Genomic DNA, 19,969 nt, shown 5'->3' on the forward strand with positions numbered 1-19,969 from the left:
GGCTACTTTCACACTGATCTGTGGCAAAAATGCATATGCAGTTTACCTCGTTTGCAGGGCATTTTTTAAAGGACATGTGACTCAAAAATGCAACCCAGGTGTTTTTTTTTTTGTTTTTGCCACATTTTCCTTTGATTGCAATAAGGAGGTGTGTTTTTTTTACTGCACCAAAAATGCAGCAAGCAGGACCCACAACTGATAAGTGTGAAGAGTTCCACAGGAATATGTGGTCACAGTGGCATCCCTAGGGGGGTGCGGGCTGCACCGGGTGACACCAACACATGGGGAGCAGGAGCAAGATGCCGGAACAGTGACAGTTGCCTCCGCCCTGGTGTAGTGGTAAAATGAGTATCCCCTGAAGCAAAAGAGCATGTGCCGGTTTCAGGCCAAAGAAGCTGATGGCCGGCTCTCTGCTAAAGTAGGAGATCTGCTTTTTCGGCCTGAAACCGGCACATGCGCAGTTGCTTCAGGGGATACATATATTCAAGGGATACTCATTTTACCGCTACACTGGCACCGCTCCTTCCTCTCTCGAGGGGTGACACCAACCCTAGGGACGCCTCTGCTTGGTCACGCGGTTTTCTTTCACTTTTTCTTAACACAACAGCTGAAGAATAACGGATCAGTGTGAAAGCAGCCTTCATTCCAGAGAAAGAAGCTTTATACATTTTCTGAAGTGTATGGCCCCTTTCACACGGGCATTTCGTTTTTTCATCAGTTCAGTCACGTTTTTTCCAAGAAAAAACAGATCAGTTCACGTCGGTTTTTCATCTACTATACTCATACTACACATGTACCTATGTGTACATGTGTAGTATGAGTATAGTACATATATATATTTTTTTATCAATTTTTTTTTTTTTTTTTTATTATCTTATTTGAGTACACGGGGTTGAGGCATATTCATAGCCGCGCACAAGGATTCGATTATTTATGTTTACTTAACATGGAGGTAGGCTTTAAGGCCTCCGAATTTCAGCCGCAGGATGAATGAGAGATAATTGACCTGTGCATGGTGGTCTTTAGGCCTTGAATCTGGCTAGGTAATAGCTGTTTGAAATGCTAGCAGAATGATGCAGACTGTTATTCAGTGGTATGTACAGACAATGCATTTTTTTCAACTGAATACTTTTTTTTTTTTTTTTTACCTTTCCTGCTGGTTCTAAATTTTTCTTCCTTAGTTTTCTCTCTGTATTGATTTCCATTTTCCTCTTTGTCATTGCTCCTTTCTTTCTCTTTCTTATAGCTTGTCCCCTTAATCCACTCCTGTCCATCTTGTGCCGCATCCATGCGGGATGTCAGACCTTCGGAAGTCTTCATTTCTGGTAACCTTAGAAATAAACCTGATCCTGGTGGCTCTGACAGTGGTGGGGGTTATGAGCAGACTGTGGAATCTTTCTTACCCCCAGGCCGTTGTGTAAGTATTTTCTCCTGGTCCTGTGGTGTACTCTCTGTATTAAAGCTGAATTCCAGGTGAAATACATACTTGTGAACTCTCTTACATGGCCATCCACCTAAACTGACAGGCCAGGCAAGGAGAGCATTATTATTATTATACAGGATTTATATAGCGCCAACAGTTTGCTCAGTGCTTTCCAATATAATGGGAGACAATACAACAACAATACAGTTCAATACAAGAGGGATTTGAGGGCCCTGCTCCTTGGAGCTTACAATCTAGGAGGGAGGGGCTAGTGGTACAAACTGTGGGGTATGGACTGGTTGGAAGAGTAGAAGATTCCATTATTAGCTGAGGGCAGGATAGGCTTCCCTGAAGAGAGAGGTTTTCAGAGATTGCCTAAAAGTGAGCAGAGTAGGCGATAGTCTGACAAATTGGGGTAGAGCGTTCCAGAGGATGAGGGAAGCTCTGGAGACGAGCATGGGAGGAGGAGACAAGGGAGCTAGAGAGTAGGAGGTCTTGCAAGGAGCGGAGAGTACGGTTTGGGTTATATTTGGAGACAAGATTGGTGATGTAATTTGGGGCAGAGTTATAAATGGCTTTATATGTTATTGTTTTGAACTTTATTCATTGGGCAATGAGAAGCCAGTAGAGGGGTGGCAGATACAGAACAGGTAGTAAGGTGGATGAGTCTGGCAGCAGCATTCATGATAGACTGAATAGGGGATAGCCTGCAAAGAGGTAGGCCAATGAGGCGGGAGTTACAATAGTCAAGGCGGGATATAACAAGGGAGAGAATAAGTTGCTTAGTGGTTTCTGAGGTTAGGAACGGGCGTATCATGGAGATGTTGCGGAGGTGAAGTCTACAAGATTTGGACAGTGATTGGATTTGGGGCTGAAAGGACAGATGGGAGTCTAGGATTACACCTAGTACCCTGGCATGAGGGGAGGGACTGATGATTGTGTTATTGATCTTGATGGAGAAGTCAGGGGAGGGGGCCTGGGCTGAATAATAAGAGCTCAGTTTTGGAACCCGGAGAGAGCAGAGTCTCTGAGGCCAAGAGAGTGGAGCTTTTTGAGGAGGAGGGAATGGTCAACAGTATCAAAAGCCACAGAGAGGTCAAGTAGTAAGAGTACGGAGTACAGTTGCAAGAAAAAGTATGCGAACCCCTTGGGATTACGTGGAGTTTTGCATGAATTGGGCATAAAATGTGCTCTGAACGTCATCTAAGTCACAACAATAGAAGAACACAGTCTGCTGAACATAATACTACACAAACATTAGATGTTGCCATGGTTTAATTGCACATAACATGTAAACATTCACAGTGCAGGGAGGAAAAAGTATGTGAGACCCTAGCTTAATGACTTCTCCCAGAGCTAATTGGAGCCAGGAGTGAGCCAACCTTGACTCCAATCAGTGTGATGATATTGGATGTGTTGCTGACAGCTGTCCTGCCCTTAAAAAAACACACACCTGTTTTGGGTTTACTGGTTTCAAGAAGCACTGTGATGTGAACCATGCCTCGCAGAAAAGAGCTCTCAGAAGACCTACGATCAAGAATTGTTGACTTGCATGAAGCTGGAAAGGGTTACAAAAGTATCTCCAAAAGCCTTGATGTTTATGTGTCCACGGTAAGACAGACTGTCTACAAATGGAGAAAGTTTAGCACTGTTGCTACTCTCCCTAGGCGTGGTCGTCCTGTAAAAATGACTGCAAGAGCACAGTGCAACTGTAGTAGCCATTGGTTTTAGCTGTTAGTAGATCATTAGTGAATTTTAGTAGGGCAGTTTCAGTGGAGTGTAGTGAGCGAAAGCCAGACTGTAGAGGGTCAAGAAGGTTGTCAGTGAGGTAGGAGCTAAGGTGATTGTAGACTAAGCATTCTAGGAGTTTAGAGGTAAATGGCAGCAGAGAGATGGGTCTTAGGTTGTTCAGGTTGGTGGGGTCCAGGGAGGGCTTTTTAAGTATGGGAGTGATGTATGCATGCTTTAGAGGGGAGGGGAAAGCACCAGTAGAGAGGGAAAGATTGAAGATGTGAGTGAGGGAGCATAGGATGGAAGAAGAGGGTGACCATAGTAGTTGTGAGGGGACAGGATCCTGGGGGCAGGTAGTGATATGGGCTTCTGCGAAAACCTTAGTGACCTCTTCGGTAGTAGCGAGGTCAAAAGAGGAAAGTGTTGAGGGAGGTTTAGTATAAGGTATGCTAAGTGGGATGGATGTCTGTGCAGTGGCGATGCTCCTACGAATTGCGTCAATCTATTAATCAGAGAAGCAGCAAAGAGCCCCATGGTAAGTCTGGAGGAGCTGCAGAGATCCACAGCTCAGGTGGGAGATTCTGTCCACAGGACAACTATTAGCCATGTTCTCCACAAATCTGGCTCTTTATTAAGAGTGGCAAGAAGAAAGCCATTGTTGAAAGAAAGCCATAAGAAGTCCCATTTGCAGTTTGCGAGAAGCCATGTGGGGGACACAGCAAACGTGGAAGAAGGTGCTCTGGTCAAATGAGACCAAAATTGAACTTTTTGGCCTAAAAGCAAAGCGCTATGTGTAGCGGAAAACGAACACTGCACATCACCCCGAACACACCATCCCCACTGTGAAACATGGTGGTGGCAGCATCATGTTGTGGGGATGCTTTTCTTCAGCAGGGACAGGGAAGCTGGTCAGGGTTGATGAGAATATGGATGGAGCCAAATACAGGGCAATCTTAGAAGAAAACCTGTTACAGACTGCAGAAGACTTGAGACTGGAGCGGAGGTTCACCTTCCAGCAGGACAATGACCCTAAACATACAGCCAGAGCTACAATGGAATGGTTTAGATCAAAGAATATTCATGTGTTAGAATGGCCCAGTCAAAGTCCAGACCTAAATCCAATTAAGAATCTGTGGCAAGACTTGAAAATTGCTGTTACAGATGCTCTCCATCCAAGCTGACAGAGCTTGAGCTATTTTGCAAAGAAGAATGGGCAAAATGTCACTCTCTAGAAAGCTGCAAAGCTGATAGAGACATAACCAAAAAGACTTGCAGTTGTAATGGCAGGCAAAGGTGATTCTACAAAGTATTGACTCGGGGGGGCTGAATACAAATACACACCACACTTTTCAGATATTTATTTGTAAAAAAATTTTTAAAACCATTTATCATTTTCCTTCCACTTCACAATTATGTGCCACTTTGTGTTGGTCTATCACATAAGATCCCAATAAAATACATTTAGGTTTTTGGTTGTAACATGACAAAATGTGTAAAATTTTAAGGGGTTTGAATACTGTTTCAAGGCACTGTACATGCAGAAAAGAGAAAAAAAACACAGAAGCGCCTCTGAGTGTACAATAATAATGTGAAATGAAAAAATGCTGCGCTACATGAAACAATGGCACAATCCATTATATAACCAAAAACAAGTGAAAAAATAATAAAATATATATTAGAATCAAAACAGTAGAAATATATTAATATTGAAATATAGATATATAAAACACAAAAATATCTAAAATAAAGAATATTTTTAAGTATGAATCAAACAAAAGTCATTCAAAGAATCAAGTTCAATCAATAAAATGTTCATTCAGTGAACCCTCCATTGGATAATGAAAAAAATGTGCATCTGTCATCAATTCCCGTGCAAAGACATCCTCCACCATATATCTGCTCACCTCACGCAGTGTGACTTCACATTATACAATGTTACAGTCTAACTGCACTTGTGGTCCCATATGGACTCAGAAGATCAGCTTGCTGAATGAAGACTCCAAAGTAAGCTCCCTCCTGATAAGCGTCTTTGTATCAGCTGTATTCCTCATTAAAAAGAACTCAACATAGTGCTTTATCCTTATAAACTTTTATTCATCAATTAAAACAAATGACATGCACTCACGTTCCGGAGGTGTATTTTGCACCAGGTATGATGATGATCCAGTGATGCACTGATTAAACACTAGATGGCAGTATCATCTCAGCAGCAGAGTCCTGTACATGCTCAAACCAGACACCATCCATAATGTAATGCAAGGCAAAGCACGGGCCAACTTAACCGCTTCCATACAGGGCACTTTTACCCCCTTCCTGCCCAGGCCATTTTTCAGGTTTCAGCGCTCTCACACTTTAAATGACAATTGCACGGTCATACAACATTGTACCCAAACTAAAATTTTATCATTTTCTTCACACAACTAGAGCTTTCTTTTGGTGGTATTTAATCACCGCTGGGGGTTTTATTTTTTTTTATAAAAGGTCTGAAAATTTTGAAAAAAAACCCCACGTTTTTCTTTGTTTGCAAAGTTTGCAAATAAATAATTGTTCTTCATAAATTTAGGCCAAGATGTATTCTGCTACATGTCTTTGGTGAAAATAACCCAAATTAGGATGTATTATTTAGTTTGTAGGAAAGTTATAGAGTTCACAAACTATGGTATAGATCTGAATATTGATCAATCCTGAAGTACTGACAGCCAATCTAATTTCTTGAGGTCCAAGAATGTCAGAACAGTACAGATATCCTCCAAATGACCCCTTTTTGCAAAGTAGACAGTCTGACGTATTTCATAATAAGGCATGGCGAGTTTTTTGAAGTTGTATTTTTTTTGTCATAATTTTTTGGAAAATGAAAAAATTAAAATTATTTTCACTATTTTTCTTTACATACTGTCAACAGTGCAGTACAGCGTCATCATATAACTGGCATGGCGGTGATCAGGAACACTGGTGACAGTATGAAAAAAAAAATATATAATTTTTTTTTTTTTTATTAAATTTTTTGTCTTTTTTCTTCATATTTCACTATGACCAAAGTAGTACAATGTTACCATAGTAACATTGTACTGCTTTGGGGAAGCGATCAGTATTTGTTTTTTGTTTTTTTTTTTAAACAATTTGCTTATAGCAAAGCATTACTTTGCTATAAGCAAGCATCTACCTGAATGACATCGATTCATTCAGGGTTTTTTGTTTTTTTTTTGTGCTTAGCTGTGATTTGGTCATGACCATTCACAGCTAGACACACTAGTATACAATGGATAGCATGAATGAAGCCATCCCTTGTATATAACTGTCATGTGACCTGCTGTGATTGGTCACATGGTACCGGCAACGGCAGATCTGTCATCGGCCGTGTCCGAGGTACACGGCCGGTGACAGATGGCGCCGCTGCGCGGCTCTGCTGGCGCGCAAACTGCGCATGCCCGAAAGGACGCCATATGGCACCACCCGGAAAGGTGAGGGGTTTTGCCGGCCGCCATTCGGCCATAGGCTGGGAGAGAAATGGTTAATGAATGCTATTGCCTGCTGTAATGTCGTTCCAAGAGCCATTTGTAGAGTACTACAAGCTGCTATCCCGATGAATGGCAACATTGTGACATCATCTGTGACTAGTGACAAAACGCGTCAGAGAGGAGTGTGCGGATGACATCACGACATTGCCATTCATCGGGATAGCAGCTTGTAGTACTCTGCAAACGGCTCTTGGAATGACATTACAGCAGGCAATAGCATTCATTAAGTGGGTCCATGCTTTGCCTTGCATTACATTATGGAAGGTGTCTGTTTTGAGCATGTACAGGACTCTGCTGCTGAGATGATACTGCCATCTTGTGTTTAAATCCGTACATCACTGGATCTTCATCATACCTGGTGCAAAATACACCTCCGGAACGTGAGTGTATTTCTTATGTTTAATTGATGAATACAAGTTTAAAAGGATAAAGCACTATGTGGAGTTCTTTTTAATGAGGAATACGGCTGATACAAAGACGCTTATCAGGAGAGAGCTTACTTTGGAGTCTTCATTCAGCAAGCTGATCTTCTGAGCCCATATGGGACCAAAAGTGCAGTTAGACCGTAACATTGTATAATGTGAGGTCACACTGCGTGAGGTGAGCAGATATATGGTGGAGGATGTCTTTGCACGGGAATTGATGACAGATGCACATTTTTTTCGTTATCCAAAGGAGGTTTCACTGAATGAACACTTTGATTGAACTTGATTTTTTGAATGACGTTTGTTTGATTCATACCTAAAAATATTCTTTATTTTTAATTTGTTGTGTGTTTTTTTTTTTTTTTTTAATATATATAGTTATATACAGTGGGGCAAAAAAGTATTTAGTCAGCCACCAATTGTGCAAGTTCTCCCACTTAAAAAGTGAGCGAGGCCTGTAATTGGCATCATAGGTAGACCTCAACTATGAGAGACAAAATGAGAAAACAAATCCAGACAATCACATTGGCTGATTTGGAAAGAATTTCTTTGCAAATTATGGTGGAAAATAAGTATTTGGTCAATATCAAAAGTTCATCTCAATACTTTGTTATATATCCTTTGTTGTCAATGACAGAGGTCAAACGTTTCCTGTAAGTCTTCACAAGGTTGGCCCACACTGTTGCTGGTATGTTGGCCTATTCCTCCATGCAGATCTCCTCTAGAGCAGTGATGTTTTGGGGCTGTCGCTGGGCAACACGGACTTTCAACTCCCTCCAAAGGTTTTCTATGGGGTTGAGATCTGGAGACCAGCTAGGCCACTCCAGGACCTTGAAATGCTTCTTACCAAGCCACTCCTTCGTTGCCCGGGCGGTATGTTTGGGATCACTGTCATGTTGGAAGACCCAGCCACGTTTCATCTTCAATGCCCTTGCTGATGGAAGGAGGTTTGCACTCAAAATCTCACAATACATGGCCCCATTCATTCTGTCCTGTACATGGATCAGTCGTCCTGGTCCCTTTTGCGGAGAAACAGCCCCAAAGCATGATGTTGCCACCCCCATGCTTCACAGTAGGTATGGTGTTCTTTGGATGCAACTCAGCATTCTCTCTCCTCCAAACAGTTCTATTTTGGTTTCATCTGACCATATGACATTCTCCCAATCCTCTTCTGGATCATCCAAATGCTCTCTAGCAAACTTCAGATGGGCCCGGACATGTACTGGCTTAAGCAGGGTGACACGTCTGGCACTGCAGGATCTGAGTCCCTGGTGGCGTAGTGTGTTACTGATGGTAGCCTTTGTTACGTTGGTCCCAGCTCTCTGCAGGTCATTCACTAGGTCTCCCCCGTGTGGTCCTGGGATTTTTGCTCACTGTTCTTGTGATCATTTTGACCCCACGGGGTGAGATTTTGCGTGGAGCCCCAGATCGAGGGAGATTATCAGTGGTCTTGTATGTCTTCCATTTTCTAATTATTGCTCCCACAGTTGATTTGTTCACACCAAGCTGCTTGCCTATTGCAGATTCAGTCTTCCCAGCCTGGTGCAGGTTTACAATTTTGTTTCTGGTGTCCTTTGACAGCTCTTTGGTCTTCACCATAGTGGAGTTTGGAGTGTGACTGTTTGAGGTTGTGGACAGGTGTCTTTTATACTGATAACAAGTTCAAACATGTGCCATTGATACAGGTAATGAGTGCAGGACAGAGGAGCTTCTTAAAGAAGAAGGTACAGGTCTGTGAGAGCCAGAAATCTTGCTTGTTTGTAGGTGACCAAATACTTATTTTCCACCATAATTTGCAAAGAAATTCTTTCCAAATCAGCCAATGTGATTGTCTGGATTTGTTTTCTCATTTTGTCTCTCATAGTTGAGGTCTACCTATGATGCCAATTACAGGCCTCTCTCCTCTTTTTAAGTGGGAGAACTTGCACAATTGGTGGCTGACTAAATACTTTTTCGCCCCACTGTGTGTATATATATATATATATATATATATATATATATATATATATATATATATATATATATATATATAGTTTTATTTTTTCACTTTGTTTTTGGTTATATAATGGATTGTACCATTGTTTCATGTAGCACAGCATTTTTTCACTTCACATTATGATTGTATAATTTGCCCCACTGAGACATGGGTTGTGTGCACTAGCGGCTACAGTATTTAATTGTAATTTTTTGTTTTTATTTCACCATAGTTAGCTCTTGAGTAATTCAATTTATTTTAGATTTCTTAAGGGTGCCTCTGAGTGTAGACTGTGAACCATTTATTGTACAGACCGTAATATGAGTAACCCACATTTGGTAGGATAAAACCGGCAATAAGTCCATTTCTGGTAAGTCCGAGTACACTGTCCATGCTGTAGGTGTGAAGCCGCCGCTTGTCTGGATCCCAAGAGCTGGCTGTGTATGGGGGAAGAGTCAGAAGTGAGGGCTGGAAAGCTTGTGAAGTGCAGCGTTGGGTGTGATGACGTCACTGGACGTATCACAGCAAGTTTCCGAGCATGTGCACTGAGAATGACCTGTCAGGTACACTCCTTTGTCAAGCATTGACATTGACTTTTAATGCCTGTTTTATCCCACCAAATGTGAATTGCTCATTTTACTATCGCTACCATAAATGGTTAACAGTCTTCCGTGTTTATTTGAAACTACATGTAAGTCTAAGACTACCCTGTTCACAGTTGACAACTCTGTTGCATGTCTAGGGGTGGACACAGAACCTATACTCACTCCGGAAAACTGCATTCCCCCATGTACACTGGTGGACTGTTACTGCTGTCCTCATGATGTTAGAAACACTCCATTACACAAGACCGCTAGACCTCGGGGGAAGGGGGTTGGGCAGGTGTGTCAGGGACCAGTCTCGCACTGGGGAGATCAACATATTAGGTGACTATATCTCAGCTTTCCAATCCCCTAGACAAAAATGAGCAGCTAACCCATGCAGTTTGGGCACAGCCCACTAAATGGAAAAACATTTCCCAGAGTTCTTCTTTAAAGGAAGTGGAGGACCAAAAGGTAACAAAACTATTAAGGGGGACTCAGAAAAACAAAGGCTGCTGTGTTATCCTAATGACAGATTATAATATATATCTCCTTTTTCTTTTTTGCGTACAACCCAGTAATCGGTATGACTACTGTAAACCAGATTTCAAGCTGTTAAGTCAGATTTACCCATTCCTACTTAGAACTTTTTATTTTTTAACATTGTGACTTCGTGCAGAATAAACATATAGAGCAGGGGTCTCCAAACTATGGCCCTCCAGCTGTTGAAGTACTACAAGTCCCATCATGCCTCTGGGTGTCTTGCCTGTGGCTGTCAGAGCCTTTCAATGCCTCATGGGACTTGCAGTTCCTCAACACCTGGAGGGCTATAGTTTGGAGACCCCTGATATAGAGGATATGTTGTGATGCCTTTTTTTTTTTTTTTTTTTTTTTACATTACAGATTTGATGAAGTATATTATGGCCAGTTTATATCCATGTATATGAAAGGTATATTCTTCTTGGATGACAGCGGACCCCCCCTAGGACACATGCTTTTAGCGTTAGGAGGTAAGCAGAATCGCTAATAACAATGACATCACATTATTGTCAGTATTCTAAGCCGACTGTGTTGTAAAAAAGAAAAAAAATTATAATTTAAAGGAAAATCAGTCTGTTAAAGACAAGACCATGCTTCTCAGTCCTGCCACCAGTGGAAGGAATATTCTCTTTCTTGCAAAACTGCATCCACTGTTGGTATCGTCCGCATTTGAAACTTCCTGGTGTGTCGAATGCCCACATCCTCCATTGCACACTGTGGTTAAGCCTGCTGGGCACTGTACCACTAGTGTCCTCCGGCAGCTTTGTAGGGGCACATTAGTCAAATCAGTAGTTCTGCCACTAGCTCTTGCAGAGCTAGAGTGCTGTGTACTCCAGTGAGGATCTGTCTTCCTTTGTGACCCCTTCTGTCAGGGTGTATGTTGGCACCCAGCAGTTTTATACATCCCACGACTAATGGCTTAACCACTTGCGGACCAGCAGCGTACCCGTACGTTGCTGGACTTCAAGCAGTTATACTGGGGTGATGCCTGCAGCTGCAGGCATCACCCCAGTACCATTTCTTAGACCTGGCGGTCCGCTCTCTTGTAAAAGCAATCAAGACAGCTAAGTAGCTGCTCGATTGCATTTACAAGCAGCAGGAGGGGACGTACAAACCCCCCCCCTTCCGGCTGCTCTCGGGATCCCCTGTCCCACTAGGAGACCCAAGCGACCAGCTGGCATGTCCGCCAGCTGGCTGGACAGCCGAACAAATCTGGGATCAGCTTTGATTGGTTGACTGTCCACTATAGTAACCCGAAAGCAATGACCTGACAGCACTTCCAGTTTACTCTGAACTGAACGGCGCTAATTTTAAAAATCAAATGCATTTTAAAACACAAATCTTGGTGTTTTTTATGCTTTTAAGTGCAGAGGTGGGATATGGGGTCTTATTAGCCCCAGATCCCTCCATAAAGAGTACCTGTCACATGCCTATTGTTGTGGATGTTTACATTCCTTGTGACAGCAATAGAAGTGATACAAAAAATTAAAAGAAACAAAAGTTTAAAGGAAAAAAAAAACAATTTAGAGAAAAAATTTAATATGCCACCTGTACCCCCATGCTCGTGCGCAAAGGCGAACTCATGCGTAAGTCCTGCACACACTTATACAGCTATCGTCCCACACATGTGAGATAGCACTGTGAACTGCAGGTCATGGGCAGTAATTCTAGCACTAGATCTCTTCTGTAAATCTAAAGTGGTAATCTTTAAAAAATTTTAAAGCGTCACCTATGGATAATAAAAATGTTTGTAATTTGTGCAATTTTAAAGCGTGACATGTTTGGTATCTATTTACTCTGCGTTTATATTTTACAAAAAAATTGGGTTATGTATTGTAATTTTTTTATGAAAATATTTTTTTCCCCAGACAATTGCATTTAAAAAAACCACTGCACAAATATCTTGTGACATAAAAAATTGCAAAACCCACCATTTCATTTTCTAGGACCTCTGCTTTTAAAAATGTATAATGTTTGGGGGTTCTAATTTCCTAGCAAACAATTTAGATTTTTACATTTAAAGAAAAGTGCCAGAAAAAGGGCTGGATGTTAAGTAGTTAAAGAGTTAGTTTTTATTCCCGCCATGAAATCTTACTCTAGTTGGTTGAAATTATTCAATATGTTTTTATGGAACTAGCGTACATGCATGTGTCTGTATGTCTGCATTTTCACTTTTTCTATCTTTTTTTTGTAACCATTTTTTCATTCTCACTAGGATATCTTGGCGGTTTTGATGGTAACTTCATGTGGAACAGAATTGGGGCAGGTAGGATGCAAGGCACAATAGTCCAGCAATGGTAACTAGGACCCTTTTTGTGTGGGGAAACACATGGCACAACCGTGACATTTTCACAAGTTTGTGATTGCTACAATTCTGCAATGCATTGCTCATGCTTTCATTCGCACTTGACGCTCATGCAATAAACATAAATGTCATCCAGAACATCTGACTTAATTGTAGTGACCTGGAGCAGATATCGGGAGATGATTTTCATTTTTCTGTTTACGTTAGGTTTTTATTGAGGTTTACAAACTTGAACAAAGCACTTCCATACACAGGTTACATTTCCTTCCAAAATAGGCATGACAGGTCTTTACAATTGAATATATAGAATAGAAACGTATTGGAGTGTTGGGGGGGGGGGGGTGGATTTACCAAAACTGGAGCAGACAGAATTTGGAGCAGATGTGCATGGTAACCAGCTACAGCTTTCAATGTCCAGTTCTTCAGTTAAGCTTTGAAAGGAAAAGCCTGAAGCTGATTGCTATTCACTTTAACCTCCCTAGCGGTATGATTATTTCAGATTTTTGGTGCTGAAAGCGGTACCATTATTTTGCATGGAAATATGTCGTTTTTTTATTGTAGGCTGTAATTTTTAGGAATAACTCACTGAAATCTGTCCGAACAAGAGTCTATTAAACATCCCGGGTATGATAAAATTTGAAACCCGAAATCATAAATTATAATTTAATAAATAATCATAAAAAATAATAATATAATAATAATAATAATAATAATACATTTAATGCAATAATATAATCAAACCAAAAACACTGAAATTTGAAATATAGCGCCAGGTTCGCACATCACTGAGCAAAGTCGCAGAATCGTTTTCAGTGTCTGATGACGAATTTCCCCACAAATCATTATCACTCAATTCTGCAAGTGGTTCTGATTTACTATCGCTGTTCTCTAGCTGATCTAAACCCGCTTTTGACCTAAAGGGACGCTTTTTGGATGCCATGGACTTTTCTAAGTTTCCAGGCAGAAAGAACAGTCAAAATGCAGACGGGACAGGACAAAGCACTCGGGACAAAATGTATGTGAAATGGTTTGAAACAGCAATGTTTTACTATGTAAAATTAGTTTAGAAAAAAATGACGTTTTTTAAAATTTCCCGCCGGTTCCGGCGCCCGTACGTCCTGACGTCACCGGGACCGGAACACAGAATCCGGAAGCCCGGGGACGCTGCAGGGGACACATTGCGGGAGCGAAGGACAAGGTAAGCTCTGCAGGGAATCCCTATGCAGTGCCCGCATGGTAAGCCCGAGTGTAGCTCGGGGGTTACCGCTTTTGGTACTGAAATTTTACCCTGAGCTACACTCGGGAATACCGCTAGGGAGGTTAAGGCCATCACAGAGGACAAGGGGAACTCTTTATGTCTGGAGAAAAGACAGAAAGGTTTCTTCACAGTAAGAGCTGTGAAAATGTGGCATAGACTCCCTCAAGAGTTGATTCTGGCCAGCTCAGTGGATTGCTTTAAAAAATGCCTGGATTCTTTCCTAGATACACAGAATATAACTGGATACTAACACTTATTGGTAAAGTTAATACAGGGAATATCTAATTCGATTGCCTCTTTGGGGATCAGGAAATAATTTTTTTCCCCTGCTGCAGCAAATTGGATCAACCTTTAATGGGTTTTTTCCTTCCTTCTGTGGGTATAGGACTGTACATATAGGACTGTATAACTTTTTTTTTTTTCCCCCTTATATTGGTTGAACTAGATGGACTTGTGTCTTTTTTCAACCAGACTAACGATGTAATAGTTTTTTTATATACCTGACATTTTTTTTCTCTCTTCTGTTCTGTAGTATCTATGTACTGAACTGATGTGTTTTTATTTCCTCTGTAGAATACACTAGCAATGTCCCTGTTTGGACCCTTCGTCTACTCCCAGCTGTGTCTGGAGGACTGTGTGTTCCGCTGGCATATCAGATAGTACTGGAGCTTGGATTCTCTACACTGGCGGGACTGATAGCTGCTATTTTGGTTTTGTTGGGTGAGCTTTTCTTTGTGTTTTTTTTTTTTTTTTTTTTTGTACCAATATGTCAGTTTATTTTATGTGCTCTCTGCTTATTTGAATTACTGTATCTTATCAAAACCTAACAGAGTGGAGTGGAGGGACAAGTTCTAGCAAACAGGTGAGGATAAGACTTGGTTCCAGATGAAATGTTTGAAGGTGAAGTGTGGTTCTTGTTGGGAGATATAGAGGTTAGGCTTGTTCCTAGGTCAGAAGTGTGTGGTTGAGGACCGCAGCCCAATTTCTGTATGGAAAAGCACTTTGGCCTGGCAGGTAAATGTGCAGGAATTCAAAAATGTCTCCTTATACTTTGTTCTAGAAAATGCTCTAATCACCCAGTCACGACTGATCCTGCTGGAACCTGTCCTCATCTTCTTCATTCTTCTGACCTTCCTGTCATACCTCAAGTTTCAGAGTTACCAGCAGAGCAGGTGAGCAAAAGAAGAAAACTAACGTTTTGCATTACTTTGACCTACCATAAAGTAAATCTGTCCCCAGATCATACATACCAAAGTATTTATATAATCTGACCAAACAGTAAAAGCCCTTTAAACAAGTCCTCATTCATATCTGATTCTTTAGGCATTATAAAGAAATGAAAGTGGTCAGAAAAACAAAAATATTTTGTGTTTGAAGCTTACCAGTGCATAGTTGTCATGACTGCATTAGTTTTCTTTTTATTAAGCTTTTTACCTTAATTCTTATTTGTGAATCACTTTCTTTAAAGAGTAACCACTTTTGTTGAGAAATAAACATTCCCTTCTGGGTGTTCTACTGTATGTACATTGCAAGAATTTTAACAAACTTTGTTGCAGATTCCTACCTTTTATTATTCTGAAGAAATAGCTGTTTGTGTCCATGTGCAATGTGAATGGGAGTGACTCTATAATTATCAGCTGCTGAAATTGCAAGAATCTAATGAGGAAAGTTGCAGGGTCCGTATGCCTCGTAGATGTTATTTCTCTTTGGGAGTATCAGAGTATCTAACCATAAGTTGCACACATTCCACCCGTGTACAGAACGCTGTCAGGTTGCCATATTGCATTGCATTTTTTCAGAAAATTACAGCACTGCAGATTGAAAAGGTAAGGTTTTTTGAGTAAAGTTGGCTATAGATGGTTCGAATTTCGCCCAGTTCAGCAGGGACTGGCCAAGATTCAAACCATGTATGGGCAGGCTGATTGTACGATTATTGTAGATTATTGTACGACTTTGGTACAACCAGCATATCAGCTTGTGATTATTGTTAATGGCTATTATAGCCAGTAGTAGTAATCACTGTGTTCATCCAAAAGGGACCCATTCCCCCTATTCCTATGGCGGGAGAACACAATAGCTCTGTGGTTGCAGGAAAGAAATTTGCATGTATGGCTTGCCTAACATTTAATTACAGTATGACTTGTATAGGAAATTGTGTGTGTATGTATGTATGTATATATGTATGTACATACATACGATATAAAAAAGTCTAAACCCCCCCCTGTTAAAATGTCAGGTTTATGTGATGTAAAAAAATGAGGCAAAGATAACTAATTTCAGAACTTTTTCCACCTTTAATGTGACCTATAAAAACTGTACAATTCAATTGAAAAACAAACTGAAATCTTTTTGGGGGGAGTAAACATAAAAAACTAAATTAATGTGATTGCATAAGTGTGCACACCCTCTTTTATAACTGGGGATGTAGCTGTGTTCAGAATTAAGCAATCACATACAAAATCATGTTAAATAGGAGTCAGTACACACCTGCAATCATTTAAAATGCTTCTGATTAATCCAGAATAAAAGTTCAGCTGTTCTAGTAGGTCTTTCCTGACATTTTCTTAGTCACATCCTACAGCAAAATCCATGGTCCGCAGAAAGCTTCCAAAGCATCAGAAGGATCGCATTGTTAAAAGGTATCAGTCAGGAGAAGGGAACAAATGAATTTCCAAAGAATTAGATATACCATGGAACACAGTGAAAACAGTCGTCATCAAGTGGAGAAAATATGGCACAACAGTAACATTACCAAGAACTGGACGTCCCTCCAAAATTGATGAAAAAAATGATAAGAAAACTGGTCTGGGAGGCTGCCAAGAGACCTACAGCAACATTAAAGGAGCTGCAGGAATATCTGGCAAGTACTGGCTGTGTGGTACATGTGACAACAATCTCCCGTATTCTTCATATGTCTGGGCTATGGGGTAGATTAGCAAGACAGAAGCCTTTTCTTAGGAAGAAAAACATCCAAGCCCGGCTAAATTTTACAAAAACACATCTGAAGTCTCCCAAAAGCATGTGGAAAAATGTGTTATGGTCTGATGAAACCAAGGTTGAACTTTTTGGCCATAATTCCAAAAGATATGTTTGATGTAAAAACAACACTGCACTTCAAAAGAACACCATACCCACAGTGAAGCATGGTGGTGGCAGAATCATGCTTTGGGGCTGTTTTTCTTCAGCTGGAACTGGGGCCTTAGTCAAGGAAGAGGGAATTATGAACAGTTCCAAATACCAGTCAATATTGGCACAAAAACTTCAGGCTTCTGCTAGAAAGCCGAAAATGAAGAGGAATTTCATCTTTCATCATGACAACAACCCAAAGCATACATCCAAATGAACAAAGGAATGGCTTCACCAGAAGAAGATTAAAGTTTTGGAATGGCCCAGCCAGAGCCCAGACTTGAATATGATCGAAAATCTGTGGAGTGATTTGAAATCTGTGGGGTGACATGCTGATAGACTCATACCCAAAAAGACTGAGTGCTGGAATCACATCCAAAGGTGCTTCAACAAAGTATTAGTTTAAGGGTGTGCACACTTATGCAACCATATTATTTTAGTTTTTTATTTTTACTTTCCTCCACCTAAAAGATTTCAGTTTGTTGTTCAACTGAGTTGTACAGTTTATAAGTCACATTAAAGGTGGAAAAAGTTCTGAAATGATTTATCTTTGGCTCATTTTCTTACATCACAGAAACCTGACATTTTAACAGGGGTGTGTAGACTTTTTATATCCACTGTATGTATGTATGTATGTATGTGTGTGTATATGTGTATATATATATATATAATTTGTTTTATATTTTTGCTCTTTGTCTTGCTTTGTCAAGTGTAGGGTAGGCAAATCACTTAAAGGTTAACTCCACTTTCATGTGGGGAAAAAAATTGCAAATTAAAAAAAATAAATGAATAATAATTAAAAAATAGTGTTTATATATATATATATATATATATATATATATAATATATCTATCTATCTCATATACAATTGTGACACAAGTCATAGTGTAAGTGAATGCCTCTCTCTCTTCCCATATGTCTTCAGCATAGATGCCCCCCACTGAAGAAAAAAAAGTTCCCCTCCTCCAATCTCTTATCCTAGCACAAATTACGCCCCCCCCCCCCAAGAAAAAAAAAAATTCTCTCCTAGCACAAACCCCCTCTTCCCTCTACCATATCACCTTTTCTAGCACATATCCCTCCTCCTAGCACAAATCATCTTCCCACCCACCCCCCTCCTCCCTCCCAACACAAATTCACCCAAACACTTCTACCACACCTTAAATTTCCCCTCCTAGAACAATTCTAAACTCTTGCCACCCACCAAATTCCCTCTCCCAACACAAATCCCCTCCCCCCAGTCTACTCATGGTGTCCCCGCACCCCTTGTCCCAGCCCTGGTCAGAGGCATATGTGCCAGGGTGACAACTGAAAAGCACAAGTGGTAGACAGTTGTCCCCCAATAACAGAAGGTGCCTAAACTAAGAGCTTCATGTTTCGATCACTAGAAATTATTATAATGAATGCTGCAGATTTAAATACACTAAGGGCTCATGTACACTTCAGCAGTAAGGGGGTGGGAAAACAACACGAGTAAGCCACATTTTTACCATCCCTCAACTGCTTCCCCTTTAGCTGCAAAGACAGTGGCCAGAGGTGTACACATGCTGTGACAGGAATTATACCCCGTGTCATGCTTGGCGGGCACTGCCAAACAACCCCCATTCAAGTTAATAGGGCTTTGCTGCAACCGCACACAATGCACATGGTGGTAGTGTGGCATTTAGGTGATTAAAACTGACAGTGTGTAAATAACTCCTCACCTCCTGGAAATGCCTCTAAAATTAGATCTGAGCGCAGATCGCTTTTCAGAGGAGCAGCAGTCCTTTGCCACTAGTGTAAAGTCTAAAAACAACTTTAGGGATTATATTAACATTTTAAAGCTGATAGGTTTTAGTGATTGGATTCAGATACACTTGAAAAATCTGAGGCCACAGGATACATAGATAAATTATAACAGTGGTTTCCTCTTTCCAGTCCTTTTTCCAGGTCTTGGTGGTTCTGGCTGGTGTTGACTGGTGTTTCCTGCACGTTTGCTGTGGGGTAGGTTGTATTTTGAGTTTACCTTTCTCATATCTGTCCCTTATATGAGCCTCCTCTAACACTCATCTCCTGCTCTCAGGGTGAAGTACATGGGTCTCTTCACTTATCTTCTGATTCTCGGGATAGCTGGAGTCCACAGCTGGCAGCTGATTGGTGACCGCAAACTCTCCAATGTGTGTACTTGTGTTGTCGGCTCAGTGACTGTGCGACTTCAGCAATTCCTTTATCTCTTCTTCCTCTCTTGCAGATGTCAGTGGTGTTTCATCTGGGAGCTCGCTGCCTGGCTCTTCTGCTTGTACCTGCAGCTCTTTACCTGGGAACCTTCTATATACACCTCTCCATACTGACTCACTCCGGGCCCCATGATCACATTATGAGCAGTGCATTCCAAGCTAGTCTGGAGGTAGATGTGTTTCTTGGAACTGTTGGTGTACACACTCTTTAGACCAGCCTTTCTCAAACTGGGTTCAGTGGAACACCTGGGTTCCTCAATAGGTTGCTAGGGGTTCCTTGAACAATGGTCAATTTCTGCCTCTCAGATATATAGCCCCTGCCATCAGAGATCTTTTCCTATTGACCACCAATGTTAGGAACATTCTTCCCACTGAGACTCGGGCTCCTTGAGACCTGAAGTTACTTCAAGGTACCAGCATGTTTAAAAGGTTGAGAAATGCTACTGTAGACTATAGGCCTGTAAACATTTGGTAGTCCTTCTTGTCCAATACACAAGAGCTGTTATTAGGAGCGAGTTACCTTCTAGGACAGAGTCTCTCAACCTGTTATCAGTCATTGCACCCTTTAAAATGATAGACAGTCCCGAGGCACTCAGTTTTTCTCCATCACTCAACTAATGTGACCCCATCACTGACGGAGATTGGCAGGGGAGAGTCCAACAAGGATGTTGTGCAGGCAACCGACATCCTCCTTACCAACTGATGATGTCATTGGTTTTCAGGACCCCAGCGGCTAAAAGGTCGTATTGGTGCACAATGAAAACCTGTGGCTTTGAGTAACTAAAAGGCAGGCTTGTTCCACCCGCTGGCTTGTATACAAGTTTTGGGCAATTTTTAAACATTTTGTCAAGGCACCCCTGAAGAAACGTCA

General features: G+C 41.2%; 1 protein-coding gene across 1 annotated transcript in view; it reads left to right on the forward strand.

Moving 5' to 3' along the window:
• POMT1 (protein O-mannosyltransferase 1) overlaps positions 1-19,969 on the forward strand; it is a 60,436-nt gene that overhangs the window by 8,264 nt on the left and 32,203 nt on the right. The window contains exons 2-9 of the mRNA XM_089675094.1: positions 1,247-1,417; positions 10,557-10,663; positions 12,409-12,459; positions 14,330-14,476; positions 14,817-14,928; positions 18,800-18,865; positions 18,945-19,038; positions 19,113-19,268. Of these exons, the coding sequence (XP_089531220.1) occupies positions 1,296-1,417; positions 10,557-10,663; positions 12,409-12,459; positions 14,330-14,476; positions 14,817-14,928; positions 18,800-18,865; positions 18,945-19,038; positions 19,113-19,268 (855 nt within the window). The 5' untranslated portion in view covers positions 1,247-1,295. The remainder of the gene's footprint in view (positions 1-1,246; positions 1,418-10,556; positions 10,664-12,408; positions 12,460-14,329; positions 14,477-14,816; positions 14,929-18,799; positions 18,866-18,944; positions 19,039-19,112; positions 19,269-19,969) is intronic.

Source organism: Staurois parvus, unplaced genomic scaffold (assembly GCF_062004578.1).
Source record: "Staurois parvus isolate SC_StPar_1 unplaced genomic scaffold, SC_StPar_1.0 ptg000154l, whole genome shotgun sequence".
Lineage (NCBI taxonomy): Eukaryota > Metazoa > Chordata > Amphibia > Anura > Ranidae > Staurois > Staurois parvus.